Source organism: Halichoeres trimaculatus, unplaced genomic scaffold (assembly GCF_033239565.1).
Source record: "Halichoeres trimaculatus isolate MK-OKI-2021-1 unplaced genomic scaffold, fHalTri1.1 fHalTri1_scaffold_6, whole genome shotgun sequence".
NCBI lineage: Eukaryota > Metazoa > Chordata > Actinopteri > Labriformes > Labridae > Halichoeres > Halichoeres trimaculatus.
In genome coordinates this window covers 5445953-5462639 of record NW_027437184.1, presented here as the reverse complement: position 1 = coordinate 5462639, position 16687 = coordinate 5445953, and the positions used below count along the sequence as shown (strand labels likewise).

The window sequence follows — 16687 nt, the reverse complement described above, 5'->3', positions numbered from 1 at the left end:
ACATATTATACTTAATATGTTTTAAAGAAGATTGGTTGCTTTTTTGGTTATTAAATATTTGATAAAACTTTAGTGCATCAGACGTCAATGGCTCTAGTAGTGTAGTGCTCAAACACATCAATGAGCTGCGCCGCCTCAACTTTCCATGTATTATAGGCTTTAAGAGCAGCAACATTAACAACAGTTAAATAAAAGACAAAAATCTACTACATCATTCCTAGTCCTACCCATATAACATAAGGCTAAATGAGTCATAACTATTTTACCAACAGGCTAAAAATGGCTCATTTCATAAAGACAGGGCATCTAACAATAACAAACTAAGCATTAAGTGACAAAATATTATAATATACAACTTTGAAACCAATTTTTAAGAAAAAAAAAAGGGGGTAAAGAAAGGAAAGATAAAATATTTTTTTCAAAGAAAAGTTTGAGGTGGATGTGGACCTGCCAGAAGTGGGTGGGCCTGGGACCGTTGGGCCCATCCATGACACTGCCCCTGACTGGAATATATACTTCAGCTTCTTCCCTGGTAAAGGAAGTTTGATGTACCAAGTTTCAGAATAAAAGAGGAATAAAAATAGCATTGATCCGTTTAGTTTTATTAGTTTATTTTTTTATTTTTTTATTTTTTTTTACAAATCTAGATTACATATTAAGTTGTCTGAGCTATCTTCATTATTGTGTCTCATTCAATAGCATTCTTCTTTCTCATGTAAATTGTTATGTTGACCCAGAGTACTTTTTTATCATGTTTTTATGGTGGCTGGTAGGTGTCGGATGTTTCTCAAATTAAAAACACTTTGCAAGAGGGGGAAAAAAAATGCAACAACAAATAAACACAAAAGCAAATGTCACAAAACAAAAGGTCAACTTTAGCGGTTTTCTTACTGATAGTTATGCCATCAGACAGAGAAGTTGTGGAAGTAAATAAAACATTGTTTTCCTTTTTTAACTTCAGCTTTGATGAATATAGTGTCATAGGGGTGTCACCTTGTGATCTTGTTTTTTGTGCTTGTATTTCTATATAACCTACCTGTAATGTAGCTAGCTAGCTTTATAGCTAGCTATATTTGTCATAGCTGAAGTTAAAAAAGAAAGCATTGTTTTACTTACTTCGCAACTTTTCTGTGTTCGTTGAGATAACTGACCATCAGAAAACAAATGAAGTTGACTTCTTTTAGCTTCTGTTTTGTGGCATTTGCCTTTATATTTTGCGTTGGTGTGGTTGTGTCGTTTCCTTTCACAGAGTCTTTTTAACACCGAATCATCTGCCACCTACTGGCTGCTGTATGTTTTAATGTTTCAGTAGTTTGTGAGGTTTTGTGTGAATGTAGTGTCCCACCAGTGGGAACAAATGAGATAACCTGAAGCTGAAATGAGGCAGACGGTGCTGAAAACTTCAAAATAAAGTCCATGTTGATTATTTGCATGTCGTTATTTGAATGTATGTTTCTGGTGCCACCTGGTGGATTTCTTTTTCTGCTTTTATAACAAGCAAAGATTTACTTTATTTACACCAAAGATATATAACGTATTTGACTGTTGAAGGAGAGCAGGAGAAGAAGTTTGAATACCAAAAAACAGGCAAGTGATGATGGGAACCATTTGTCCACCGGGGGCGCCAGAATCAACACAGACCTACAATCTGTCACAGGAGCTTTCATAACTGACTGCTGTGATTTATTACTGTTAATATATCTCTGCAGTGTTTTGTTTGTGTTTGAGGGACGTGTGTGTTAAGGACATGATTTCATAAGTGGGTGGTCTCAGGCTTCTGGCTGCCCTTTTGTTCTGACCTCTGCTTCTGGACGAGCATGAACGGGACAAAAAGCAGCTCTAAATATAAAAGAGTTAAAACATGTTTCAACATTTTAGCTAAAGTTCAACTCTTTATTTGGTCTCAGCCATTCAGGAGCTGAAAAACTCTCTTTATGCATCTCGGTGGTCATGTGATCCACATTATTCAGCTAAATCTAAAGATCCAAAAACTCCAGCAGACAGGCCGGACCCTCCTCCTTTCTGTCTCTGATTGAATTATAACTCTCCTCGCTCTGCTCTTTCACCCTCAGATGATTATATCTACAGTCCGGCAGCCTCATGAGGTCCAGACTGGGTTATTTAAGGAAATAAAAGCCTTTTTGTCACTCAGTTTAAGAGGTCTGGGGTGGATGAAAGACACAAAGAGAGGAGAGGGACAGAGAAATAAAGAGAGCTGCCACTTGAGAGAAACTTTTTGTACAGTCACTATGGTATCCACTGAAACACGTCTGTACGGCTTTTCACAGGATTAAATGAGGGTATGTAAAGAAAAGTGTGTGGGAATGACAAAAAAGGAGGGAGAAGAAGTGAAGCAGAAATAAAGGAGAGTTGAAAGAAAAGGAGAAAAAGGAGTCAGAGACATCTGTTTACAGTCTGTGAGGTTGCCTTGTTGTGATTAGTTGTGCTTACTGTAAGTGGGTTTTCCTGTTTCTGGTCTTATCTCTTTAACTGCCTCAACCTTCAAAATAAAAGCCTTACAAGGAGAGGGTTCCTTGAAAGTGTATCGGGCTCGTACGGGGCACAGAGGTCAAACTGGGGTCCATCATTTATAATCTTTAACATCTTAATCCAAAATTTACCCTGACAAAAACAGTCAGAAACTTACTGAGTGATTTATTTAAACTCTTTGAAGTTTAACCTCTGTTTATAACTTTAAAGGGGACATATCATGCTTGTTTTTCCTTTTCACCATGCCAGACTAGGATGCCTGTAAAGCATTTCTGCCCTCAGTACAAGTCATTTAGTTCCTTCATTGCCCCACAATAGCGTTCTCAATATCCTCATTTTAGTCCATTCTGAAGATCTCGTTGAAACGCTCCGTTTGGAGAATGACCTCCAGTAACCTCGCAACGTCACAGCCCTTTGTGCTCTGATTGGTCAGTTCTATCAGAGGGGTGGAGGGAGTAGAGCCAGGGGGCGGTTTTTGCAGCATGGCAGTATTTACAAAATCACCATACTGAATGGAGCAGACTGAGCGAGTTTGCTGTTTGCCAAAACTTCAGCGTAAGGCATTGATAGCACTAATAAAATGGCAGAGTGTAGGATACGTCCTTTTGTATTGGACCCCGAGTCAGACCCGGACGGTTCTGCAGCTCAGGAGGAAGAAAATCCACCTGGACACAGATCATCTCAGGATGCTTCAGTGTGGTGAGTCAAACAAGTACTGGAACATGTAGAGTTTATACGTGGAAATATAGGCAGACTTCACCAATAAACTATTTCTATAACAGGGCTCCATCCTGCTCCTTCACTTTTCTCTGTCTGTTTTATCCATCATGCTGAAAGTGTAGTCTAAAGATCACCTCTACCATCAGTTCCTCACTATGTTATTACCGCAGTGTTATTATGGTCCAGGTTCACAGTACATGTCAGAACAAGCATGCAAATATCACAGTCTCGCAAGTATTACGTCTGCTAAAAATACAGTGTATTAACTGCTAATTCACCATGTAAAGCCGAGCTGCTCAGCAGAGCAGAGTCCCTGCATCCAGCACTCAGTCAGTCGGCTCTTGGTGGGTGTATCCCTTGGTGGCGGTTGTGTGACTAACTGACATCACAGAGGAGGAGCTGCTTTATCAGATTACTCCAATAACAAGAATTTTCAGAGGCATCAAATCTCATTCTAGGATATCAGAAAAAATACAATATCTCATTTTTTGAAAATTCAGGGGGTGAAAGGTCTTGTTTTCAAATTTATTATATTATATGTAAGTATTAAATCAGGCATCAGCATGATATGTCCCCTTTAAGGAAAACCAGGACACAAGCCTGTGAATGTGTCCTCTTTTGTCTTCATGTATTCACTGATGTTAAATTCAGTTATCCTGTTTTTCATATCAATGCTGCTTTTGCCAAGACGTCCACTGTTCTGTATTTCATCCCTAAATCAATCCCTTATTTTGAGCTGTCATCACATTCTCTTCATTTTACTGCATTTAAAGCAGGTTTCAAAGAAAGCAGACACAATCCATCAGTGAGATTTATGTTTCCACTTTCATTCAAACAGACCTAAACACATGATGCATGTGTCTGAAAAGCAGGAGATACTGCACTTAGGGACCGGAGGAAAGGCCATTTAGAGTCTTTAGAGTAAACACACCGGCTCAGAGGGGATTCCCTCTCTGCTTTTTAAATAACACCCCCTGTGTTCAGGCCATTTTTGGTTCAGTGAGGGAAAACATGAAAAAAATACACATTTCTTTTCTTAGGAACTTAAAGAACTTTTAAATATCCTATGTCTGGCTGTGAGCCTAGTCTAATGCCTTTTTTGGTGAAGTTACTAAAGAATTATACATTCATGTAATCCATACATACATGAAAATTAAAATATGTCCAGGATAATTTCTACAGAGCATCATAAAAGGACAGATTTTCTTTTTACTGAGTCAATTTCAGACGACTTTTGGCCTCACAAGGGGAAATATTTGTCGTAACTGCAGCTCACTCTCAATGTTTAAAGTGTTTTTTTTACTTAATTTTTTTAAATTTATTTATTAGGGCTGTGGTCCTAAACTTTGATCATCATGTTTTAGTTAAAATGTAGTTTTCAGTACAATATCATCTTTCTGTTTTTGTCTCTTACTCCTGTTCCTTCATTTTACACTGTAAAGCTCTTCTTACAACCTGTTCACAGTCTATTTGCGATGTTCTTTAGGAGTAAATACTAAAAATATATACACATCAAATTTGAATAAATTAAGTTAAATCTATACGTCTTCTTCCTACTTCTTTTTGTTCATGTGAACTGGAAATATTGAAAAGTTAATGTTTGTATTGTTCTCATTTTTTCTGTGGCATCACTTATTTTTCACTGTTAAAGTTGTCAACTTCAAGATATTAAATAAAGATTCAATCTTAAAAAAAAATCATGCAAGTGACCCACATTTTTTAAAAAGTTAAAGTACGCAATGTTTTACTCTGCTTCACAAAACTGCGTTGCCCAGCTGAGAGCTGAGGTCATCCTGTGAGTCCTTACATGGGTGACTGTCTCATCTCAAATCCTCTTTTAATGAGAAAATCAAAGCAGAGTTCAGTGAAAGCTTCATCTCATCACAAGGGCAACAAAAACATGAAGAGGCTTCCACTGACAAACACACTCAGAGGCCTGAAAATGAAACACAAACCAAGCACACTGTCTACCATGAGAGTGGATGTTATTCCCTGTGGAGACTAAAATATAAACTAAGAAAAATGCATTTCTTTGCAGCAAATATGTCAAAATGCTGACACTGAAAGGAGAAAATTAAGAAAGATAAACAATGGCCCTTTAGTCAGGAAAGAAGGACTGTTAGCCAGACCCAAAACATAACAATAACCCAAAAATGTAACAACCAACCCATGATCTAATTACTTTTTTTCTCAAGATGTAACAACTTCTTACACTTCAGGTTTCATTGCATTTTTCATTGCATTTCAGACTGAACACTCTTGTTACATTATTAACCAGTTACTACATTTTAGGCTTTATTACATTTTTTGTAACTACATTTAAAGTCATACAGTTATGATGAAAAAGAGATTTTTAAAAAAATGTCAAAAACCAGTAAAGGCAAGGAAGAGACAGCTGCCGCAACAAGCAGCCACTTGGGCGGCGCCTAACAACAATAAATTTATATTCAAAGGCCTGTGAGTTAGAATAGCAGAAGGTGTGCTAGTTGTAGAATCAGAAGGTCCATGAGTCAAAAAATCAGAAGTCTTATTAGTCAGAAATCAGAAGGCCCATTAGTAAAAAAAAAAATCAGAAGTCCCATTAGTCAGAAATCAGAAGGCCCATTATTCTGAAGGCACATCAGAGAGAAAATCAGAAGGCTTTTTAGTCACAAGGCCTGTTAGTTATAGGCATGTTAGTTGGAAAACCACAAGGCCTGCTAGTCAGAAAACCAGAAGGCCCATCAGAGAGAAAATCAGACGGCTTTTGAGTCATGAGGCCTGCGACCCAGAAAGCCTGTGAGTCAGAAGGGTTGTTAGTTGGAAAACCACAAGGCCTGTTAGTCAGAAAACCAGAAGGCCTATCATTGACAGCCCATCAAAGACAAAATCAGAAGGCCTTTAAGTCCTAAGGCCTACAAGTCAGAAGGCTTGTAAGTCAGAAAACCTGTGAGTCAGAAGGCCTGCTAGTCAGAAAACCAGAAGGCCCATTAGTCAGACAGCCCATCAGATAGAAAATTAGAAGGCTTTTTAGTCACAAGGCCTGTTAGTTAGAAGGCCTAGGAGTCACAAGGCCTGTTAGTTAGAAGGCCTATGAGTCAGAAAACCAGAAGGCTCATCATTCAGACGTCCCATCAGAGGCAAAATCAGAAGGCTTTTTTGTCATAAGGCCTGTGAGTCAGAAAGCCTGTGAGTCAGAAGGCCTGTGAGTCAGAAAGCCTGTGAGTCAGAAGGCCTGTGAGTCAGAAGGCCTGTTAGTTGGAAAACCACAAGGCCTGTTTATGAAAAATTTATTTGGATTTAACAATATTGACTAAATTATCACCAATTTTTTTTGACTGACTGGCCTTCTGAGGATAGGGCAAATCCCCTCCCAAGGCTGTTACAATGGAGCAACAATCCAGTACCAGAGCTTTAGTTAACCTTCTGGCCTCACCAGCTCCCCCTGACAGAATCAGGCAGAAATAAAGAGCTGGAACACAGTGACATGAAGGAGCACACATGTACCCATTATTCCATATCGCCGACTGCTCATGCTCAGAGACTTTGCAGAAGTCGTAAAAAAAACAACAACCTGTCACTCCATAACCATTATACAGACTACAAAGCTGCCCCCCTTTAATATGCACTGAACTTTAAGTGTTGCTGTGACTCTTAACATCAGATTATCTCCCAACTCTTTCATCAGCCACGAGCACTCCTCTAACTGAGCCTCGTTTTAAAGCCTCTCAAAGACCTGTAACTGCTATAAATCCAAGGCTTCGTGTCTTCTTCTACTTTATGGGTCCTCTGACTTATGCTTCATGCCTTCAATTTCTACCCGTGGAGGAATGGTCAGAATGCCGCTCTGCTGTACGTACCATGAAGTCTGAGAGGTACAGTCTGCTCGCAGCCAGTCAGACTCCACAAATCACAGCTGTCACAGACAGCAGGTTGGTAAAAGTCCACGGATCAGGAATGAAGAGTATGCAGGGCGAGGAATGGAGGTGCACCAGACGGTTAGGTCGATCTTTGGGAAACATTTCTACAAGATGTCTTAATTTTTTTAAGTTTGACCACAGCCAATCTGGAATGACTGGAGAGACACATTTTTTGACCTATACTGCAGCCAGCCATCAGGGGGAGCATTTCTGTGGCGACCTTGCTTCGACCAGAGCAAGATGATGTCCATTATTTTACAGTCTATGGCATTGCGTGTTGCTTTCTTTCATTTTTGCCCAAACAGGCCGAAGTGAGCTCTGTTTCTACAATCTGAAGTGTTTATCTCCAAAGTGAGCTACATGTTTATAGATGAGGAAGAAGAGAGACTCCTTCCTCTCTTCAATAACTGTATTTCTCTCTTTGTATCTCTCTGTGTGGGCCTGTTAAGTCAAATTCCTTGACCTCAAATTTAAGGTAAAGTCACATTTAATTCTTGAGGTGGATGATTATGTCAAATATCACTTCTGTCTCTGCGGTGGGTAAGAGAAAATGACTTTATTTTGAGGAAAATCTGCAGAAAACTAAACATAAACTGACAGAAATAAATGCTAATTTCAGCCTTTAAACCAAATACTCACGATTGATTCCTGCGTGACATCTGCAGAGTGACAGTAAAATATGTTGTGTTGTTGAGATTGTGACTGATAACAATACAAGTGCCCTGCTTACAGTAAACAACAGCCAGAGTGAGTGATGCTGATTATAGGAGGGCCAAACGGCCGGGCCTGGACACCGGCGCTTTGTTTACCTCTCCCTCCTGCCGTCTTTGTCTCCAGCTCTGTTTTTCCTCAGCGCTCACAGTAAATCTGCTCACTTGCTCTGGCTGTGGTTTGTGAATGAGCTATTTCTGAAGGTGCAAAGTCATTAAACGAGCTGCGAGGTGGTCTCCCTCGCCTCCTGGTTCTGATTACGAGACCTCCCTTTAAATCCGAGCCCCATGCTGCAACTGTAGGTTTTATACAGAGCTGACAGTTTGCACCGAGCAACACGAGAAGCCACATGCGTGATGAAAGTCAGCACATTCACAGAGCCATAAAGCAGCGCTGCATCACAATGTGAATACTTCAGCTCCACTGGCTCCTTTCCCAGAAAGGCATCAGGCTGAGTTTTTTTATTTTTTTATTTTAAGAGCCCTGTTAGAGCAGATAAAGTCTAATTGGACTTTTCTGATATGGCTTGTTATAGAATCACATTAAACAAAGACTAATTAATGGACAAATTAACCAATTTACTTAAAAACAAGGAGACTCATAGAGAAGACCTACATAAGGGTTTGATTAAACCACCAAACATGCAGGTTGAATTTCACACCAATGCAGTTTGTCATCAGAGGTTTGGGTAACAATGGAAAAAACTGAAATCTTATCAAGGTTTTTTTGTCTTATTTTTAGTAGAACATATATTTTTAGACTCAATATAAGCCACATTCACCTAAAAAGTACAGAAAAGTGTCTTGTTTCAAGTTATTTGAAGACAAAAATTAGGTCTCTTGCTTGTAACAGTGGTAAAAAAAAAAAAAAGCCAATGGAACAAGAGGAAAGTTACGTGTATTAAGACATTATTATAGTTTTAAGCATATTTTCTTGAAAAAATGATTTTTGTGATTAATTTTGTAGTGATGATGGACACTGGAGCCTAACTGTCGCAGAAGAACAGAAGAAAGCTAAACGGGTGATACAGCCCGAGCTAAAGGCTAATTAGCCATTAGCTCGTACTGTATCACTCTATAACACAGGGGCAAATAAGTTGTTTGTGCTAACGTTCATTCCAACCCACAGTCAGCAGTTATTCTGCGGTGGTCTGTTCAAACTTGAGAGTCTATCAATAAAATGAAGAGTGAGGTTATGTTAGCTCTGCTTGGTAGATGACTAGCAGAGCTGTCAGCTGCGCTAAATATAGACGGTTACTAACGGCTACTAACGGCTAAACGTCTTACAAACTGACAGCGTCGGTGCACCGGGCTGACGACGTCGGCTACTACAGCGTTTGTATTATGTCACGTTTCAAACAGTGTTACTGTATGGATAAGTACCTTGCCTCGATGCGTTGTATCCAGTAAAACGTTTTCTTGAACGAAGAAATTTGTTTCGATCCGATCTCCATTTAATTCCAAAACAAACATGCTCCCGCTGTAAGTCATTACAAGGTGTGTGTGAGACTCCAGGCCAGAAGGGGGCGAGCGAGTGCAATTACAAGAGAACCTCCTCGCAGCATCTCTTCTCTGATCTCGGCTGTTACCTACTACACAAGCAATGCCTGCTTTTTTTTAGTTAAAATTTAGTGTGTAGTAGGTAGTATGCTAAAACTCGCTGAATAATTTGCAGTTTGCCAAAAATCCCCAGATGTCCCACTGATTCAGGAAAATTGCCCAGTATGCAACGGACCAGTCGTCTGGGCGTACTGTTTCAATTACAAGTCAGTCCCTTCCAGATTTTTTTTTCAGATAAATGGTTTACCTTTTGGTGTAAGATTAAAAATAAAATATGTTGTTTCTGTTACGAGGCGATTGACAGAACAACTAAAATATCATGATTTCCCCATAATTTATTTTTTACATGTACATGTACTATGATAAAGGTATAAAAAGGAAAATAATAATAATAATAATAATAATAATAATAATAATTATTATTATTATTATTATTATTATTATTATTATTATTATTATTATTATTATAATCACCTGTAGCTACACCTTCTGAAACTGAAAACCAGAGTAGTATACAACAAGACAGACCCAACACAAGTCATACTTCATACTCCATTCACATGTTGTATGGAGTACGCGATTTGGAAAACAGCTCAGGTCTTCCTCTCCTCTTGACAACTTTTCCCAGGATGCAAAGCGGCTAGATCAGGGATGTCAAACTCATGCCATGGAGGGCCAAGAGGCTGCAGGTTTTTGTTCCAACCCAAAACTCCACCAGCTGAATTCACTGATTACCTCACCTTCAAGCAGAGAGCAGGGACTAATCAGTGAATTCAGCTGGTGGAGTTTTGGGTTGGAGCGAAAACCTGCAGCCTCTTGGCCCTCCATGGCACGAGTTTGACACCTGTGGGCTAGATAATATATTTATTTGTAGTTATGTAGCGCTACTGTTTGACAGTTAAGTGTTAAGAAGGTGAGCAAATTGATTAATGTTACTGGTGTTACTAGTACTTTGGTTTTATCGTACCAGTGAGTTCAGCTTATGTCCTCTTTTGCCTGAACATTTCCTCCTTTTTGGTTGTAATGTTATTTTTTGAGGGACTTTATAAAATTTCCTAAAATGTCCATTTTTTTCAGCTTGTTCAATAGACCTTGAATATCTATAATCAGGCGCTGCTCTAGGTCGCTGGCATTATTCTGATGTACCTACCTGTCAAGATGTTGAGCATTCATGCCACATGAGTCATGACGTGAAAGAACCAGGCCGCTCCTTCTCACTTTCTTGTCACTTGGTGGGAAAAAAATCCCCTCAGAGATCTTCTCTTAAAAACTCTGGATGTAAAACCCTCAGTCCACAAACCAAAAGAAACCAACTGAAGGTGTCAACTCTTTGGTGTTACAGACCTAACTGAGGGAAAAAGCCTCCTTTTATAGACTCCTCAGGCTGATGAGCAGCAGCTGGGAGCAATGAGCACAGGTGAGCTGAGTGAGAGCTCGTTAGGAGAGCTGGAGGTCACAAACTTCCTCCATCTGTAGCACATGTGGTGTGAATGGATTCAAATTGTGTATTATGAACAGTCAAATATATAAAAATGATACTATTTCAAGATGCTTTATAAAGTCACAACAGTGATGTTAAGCTGATAAGATTTTAAAAAGCTGCAAAATCTGAAAGAAAACAAAATTAGAAGTCTAACTTCAGGCTTCCTCTGGTTTTAATTCTTGTACTCTGTCTAGAAATAAAACCTGCTGCTTGTTTTGTCCTAAAACTACTCAGGCTTTGTTTGTGTTACCTCACGGCCTGGATTTTAAGGCCCTGATCTCCTGTTCCAAAAATGCATCTCATTGTGTGCAATAAAGCTGACAGCGACGCTATGAAAACACTAAACCCGGTCTTGTGTCCTGACAATTTTACACCCAAATTTAAGACCCTCCATTAAGCGTCTGGAAACCTGGTGGTCTCCCAGAATAACAGCCATGAAGCAGTGAGAGTAAGTCAATCCCTGGTGTACGCTTAGTGGGGGAACCCTGCGGTGAAGAATGCCACCATAAACACAGATAATGCACTTCTCATTTTATTGAGTTATTAGAAAAAAAAGCAAATAAAAAGCTCCAGAACAAAAACAAAACAGAACAATAAGTTAAACACAGGAAGAAGGTTTGTGCCACAGAAATCATTTCAAGACACTAAGTATGGAAAGGCACGAGTTATATCATGATGAAACAAATATTTACAGTACAAAAGAAACAACGTGGGAGCAAAATTTCACATAATTTACAGGATACCTAGAATAGAAAGCTGACAGCGACATTCAGCTGTTGATATCTTAAAGTGATGGCCATCAGCACTGCAAAGTTCATCTCAAATTAAAAGAAAGAAAATGAAAAGGATTAGGAGAAAGATCACCGCTCCACCTGATTTATCTATCCACAAAACTTCAAAACAAACCGCCCCAAACTGCGGCCACATGAACACATTTCTCCTCACTTCTCCGTGTCACCACTCGTGTTCTGGTCCTCTCTTTTATTCCCTCTTTCTCTGAGGAAACGTCAAAGCGTGTTTCATTTTTCTCCATGAACTGAAGCCATGACCAGAAATCTGAGCTCACAGCGCAGGAACGAGGAATGCAACTCTGCATACATGTGATTTCTCTCCACAGACGAGAAGCTGTAATGTATCTGTGTCGAGGCTCTGACAAACCAAACACGCTGAATATTGCTCACACATGTTTTTGGCTGAAGAGCCCTAGTTTTCCGTGTCGTGCTTCCTGTCTCGCACGCACACGACCATTTTTAACAGTCAACCCTCAGAGCAGAAGACGTAGCGTAGTGAAAATGAAGTGTTTTAATATTAACACCTGGTGAAGATGAAGGGGAGGTGAAAACATTTGTAACAGTCATCCGTAGCCGACTTTCTTACTTATTACCCAGCTGTGTTTAATGCTTGATTCTGATTGGTCAAAAAATTCATAACAACAGTAATTAAGCCTCAACATCAACAGTAACATCAGGGACACTCAGATCACATGTCATATCAAATTTAGGATGCTTAGAGCAAACTAAATAATCCAGGAAAGTCATTTGTGTCAGTCTCAGAAAATAATGAAAGAGGGGGGTTAATGTCTTATCCTGCAATCCGGGCAACACCAGAGATGATTTGGATTACTGCAAAATCATTTGAATTAATACAGGGTGTTGAATGTGAATTTTTAGTTACTGTTTAATAGGCAACATTTTTCTCACATTGAGCTTGTTTTTTACTTTTGAGACCAAAATTCATGCAAAACAGTATGTATTATATGCTTGGAAAAAATGTGTACACATGAAAAATAAATCTAAATCTGATTCTAAATGTTAAATACTAAATCTAAACATGTGTGGACTGCACCGGTCCACACACCAACTTTCCCTCGCATCACTCACTGAGTTGCAGCCGGTGGTGTGGGCGGGGCTACGTGATCTGAAGCAACCGCAGGGGGTGTGGAGGACAGGTGCTGACTGGCCTACTTTTGCTTTATTCAGAGAATTTTTAGCGCGTTACTTTCACACAAAAAAACCGCTAAATAAGGCTCTAGTTCTCATTGTGTCGTAAAACGGCGCTACCTCCGCTGCAGAGCCACAGCTGGCTACGAGGCGCTCGCCGCTTAGTGTATCAGTCTGCGCGTGCGGGGCGTGCCAGATATAAACAAACGCAGGTAGTCTGCCAGGACGAAGAGACACGATGAGAACTAGAGCCTTATTTAGCTGTGTTTTGTGCGAAAGTAACGCACTGAAAATTCTCTAAATAAAGCGTGAATGCAGACCGATATCAGATTTTTTTGGTGGGAGTCCGTTTATTTGTGTTTTTGGTCAAGTAAAATATGGCTCCGTCTGAGTGCAGAGGAAACCAGCAGAGGAGCAGGGAGGGGGTGTTTGGTGTGAGCGCTCTGGGCTTCTGCTGCACAAAAACACTGCTGTAGGGGTAATTTCTGCCCTAAACCTTGTGATAGGACCCAACTTGTTCCATCCAGGAGTATCACTTAAGTTGACAAACTGACTTAAATAGAAACCAATTCGATCCAGTGCTGAGATGCATTTGGTGTATTTGGGCCATCAAACAAATGACATTAAAATCCGAAATTTGATTGAAACTTGATCAAAGATTTAGTACGCAGCTGGGTAATAAGTGGGATGATGTACAGTGAATGGGTGGATGTGCAAATTGGAATCCAGTCCTGCTCACCCTGTCAGGAATGTGACTGCACAACCGCACAGGTAACGTCTCCTTTCTTTTGATTCATTTGTTTTTTGGGATCTTATCTGGTAGAAAGTCACTGAACTATTTCCCAACACCCTCTGCAGCTCCTTACAGAGCTCGGGGAACGTCTCCCACTGGGTTGTGTTTACATTTCAGAGGCTGGTGCTGCATACAGGAGGATTTATCACAGGTAAGAGCTCTGTGAACTGGGTCACCAAATCAAACTGACACACGCTCCAGACACAGATCTGCTTAAAGTGAGTTATTGTTTTATATACACTGAAAAGTGAGCAGAAACAAGCAGAGTCATCCCCAAGTGCTGTGTAGAAAGTCTGAAGAGTTAACTGTAAATAAAACACAAAAGTTGGCCTGTGGTTGGAGTAAAATGTGTAACTGTACGATATTTAAAGAGCAAGTGAAACCTTCAAACCCCTGCACCAAAAATTGAACTTAATAAAACATCGTAAATGATTCAAAACAGACATTTGTAGCTTGCTCCGCCAACGTAAACCCTCTGATAACCCAAATCAAACACACACCAGAGTTGTAAAGCAGAGTGATAGTTATTGTGGGATATGAAGTATTTGTGATAAACGTGTGCGCAGAAGCAGACCTCATTCATTGTTCTGATGTTTTACATGTGTTAATTTGATGTTTCGTGGCTGTCAAATGAAATATTTGGGTCATATTTTTCAGAGTGATGTGAGCTGGTTGAATATTTCCAACGTAAACACTGATTGAGCGATGGAGCCGTCAGGTCAGCGCACAGCAAAAAACGTCAGTTGTTAAATGGGTTTGAGTTTTGGGATCGTTATCATGTCCAGAGCGTATTCTGTCATCATTATATTTTAATATTCTCAATATACACACAATTTATCAGCCTGTCAGCGCATAAACGCTTATCTTGGATCACAAATTTCATATTAGACTCTCCCAAAGGCAAAACTGATCCAAGATCTGCATTCCAGCCCGACAGAGACTGATAAGCTAGGATACTCAGTAGCCCAGATCTCCCAGATTTAGACTTCCCTCTTATATTACAGTAAAGCTCCAGCTCCTTCTCAGACCAGCTCCACCTTAGAGTTGGGGTAAACTGCGACAACATCGTAGCCCTCAGGGGGCTGGACGCGGGCCTTGGCGTGTGTCTCACAGTACAGATTGTCCTCGATGAAGAAGTAGCCTCTCTGCTTGAGGTTGGTGCCGCAGTCGTCGCACATGAAGCACTCCGGGTGGTAGAGCTTGTCCCGGGCTTTGACGATGGTGCCGCTAGGAGGGAGGAAAGGAGACAAGGAGAGAGTGTGAGAGGCAGACTCAGGAAAGCAAGAAAACAAAGTGTGAGTTCAGATTAGATCCTCATTTGTAAAATTTTCCCTGTAATGGCACAAGAATATTTCAACAATGATGCCTCTAACAGAGTTTAAAGCTACTGTGAGAATTTTCTTACTTGACATAAATCTGAATGATATTAAAAATATTTCATTTTATGATCTAAAAATGCAAAACAGTTAACCTGGGACATGATACATTTTGATTGAAAACATATAAAAAGTAATTTTCAAAGACTATCATCTCTGTCGCAGGGTAGGTGTCAGACAACGGTTTTCACACAGCACTGCTAAAATAAGCTTTTCAAGTGGTAAAAAGTTGAAGATTGTGAGTTGCAGATTATAAATTTGAAAGAAAAATGGATTTTCTGGTTTTGTCCAGAGGGGGCGCCAACATAATCTCAACCTAAAACAACCTCGCAGGAGCTTTAACCTGTTCAATCCCATCAATCCCATATTTTACTTACAAAATAAGCGCGAGCATTTCATTCCTTAACATACAAAATATGTATGTAATGCATTCATATATATATATATATATATATATATATATATATATATATATAATTTTGTAAAAAGAATAATAAAAATATGTATATTTAAGAAAAAATTAAAATTACATAATGTGGAAAATAAATTAATTAAAAATTAAATGTATTTATATTACTATTCATCATAATAATATAATATAACAATATTATTCATCATCATATATATATTATTCATCATTATCTTTTTATTCTTCTCTGTGCAAAGCTTTTTGATATATATATTAAAAAGCTTTGCACAGAGAATAAAAAGATAATGATATATATATAAATATATATATATATATATATATATATATATATATATATATATATATATATATATAATATTGTGTGTATATATATATATATATATATATATATATATATATATATATATATATATATAATATTGTGTATATATATATATATATATATATATATATATATATATATATATATATATATACACACAATATTTTTATTCATTTTTTAATAAAAACTTTGAAATGTACATTTTTTATTTTTTATTTGTACCAAGCTTTTTTATATTATATCTTTTTTCCTTTTTTTGTCATATTTAGTGTGTGTTTATACTAATTGTACATAGAGAGTGTGGCTAACCAGAGTTAAATTCCTTGTCCTTTTGGGATACATAGCGAATTAATGCGATTTTATTTCTGTTCAGTTATTTATTTATTTAAATTAGTATTTTACCTTTTATTTATTTTCTTCTTTTAAGACTTAAATTAGCTACCTTAAGTCAAACTATCACTTCAAGAAATTTTAAAGGTAAGTAAAACAAAAAGTGTCATTTATTGCCAGTTGGATTAAACAGGTTAATTATTTGAATGAGCTGCAGATAGAAGTTATGAAGTCAGCAGTTTAGCTGAGCTACATTTTTTTTTTTATAGTTTTGCTCTAAATAAATTTATCTGAACCCACGTCAGTATTTTGAAATTTTCCTGTACTGACAGTTTTTTTTCTGCCTTGTTTCCTTTCTTTGAGTGCAGCCAAATGCTGGATGTGAGAAGTGAACCAGACTGTGTTTGGTACTGACAGATCTCCATTTCTCTTTATTTTCTCATGATTCTTATTTGGCACAATTCCTCCTGGACTCTGAGGCTGAGTCTGAGTTTTATTCTCAGTGACAGAGTTCAGGATGAATACACACTTTTATTGAGCAAAACTAAGATGGTGCAATCTAGATTTCTCCTACATGGAATAAATCAGGTTGATGCTGTGGGAAGACATACGCTTTAACATGGGAAAGTAAAAA

The 16687-nt window shown here is 38.5% G+C and overlaps 1 protein-coding gene across 1 annotated transcript in view; it reads right to left on the bottom strand.

Annotated features, from left to right (window-relative positions):
• Positions 1–13090: 13090 nt before the first annotated feature.
• Positions 13091–16687, bottom strand: part of pdlim4 (PDZ and LIM domain 4) — a 76324-nt gene continuing 72727 nt past the window's right edge. The window contains exon 7 of the mRNA XM_074673076.1: positions 13091–14822. Coding sequence (XP_074529177.1) covers positions 14618–14822 — 205 coding nt within the window. The 3' untranslated portion in view covers positions 13091–14617. The remainder of the gene's footprint in view (positions 14823–16687) is intronic.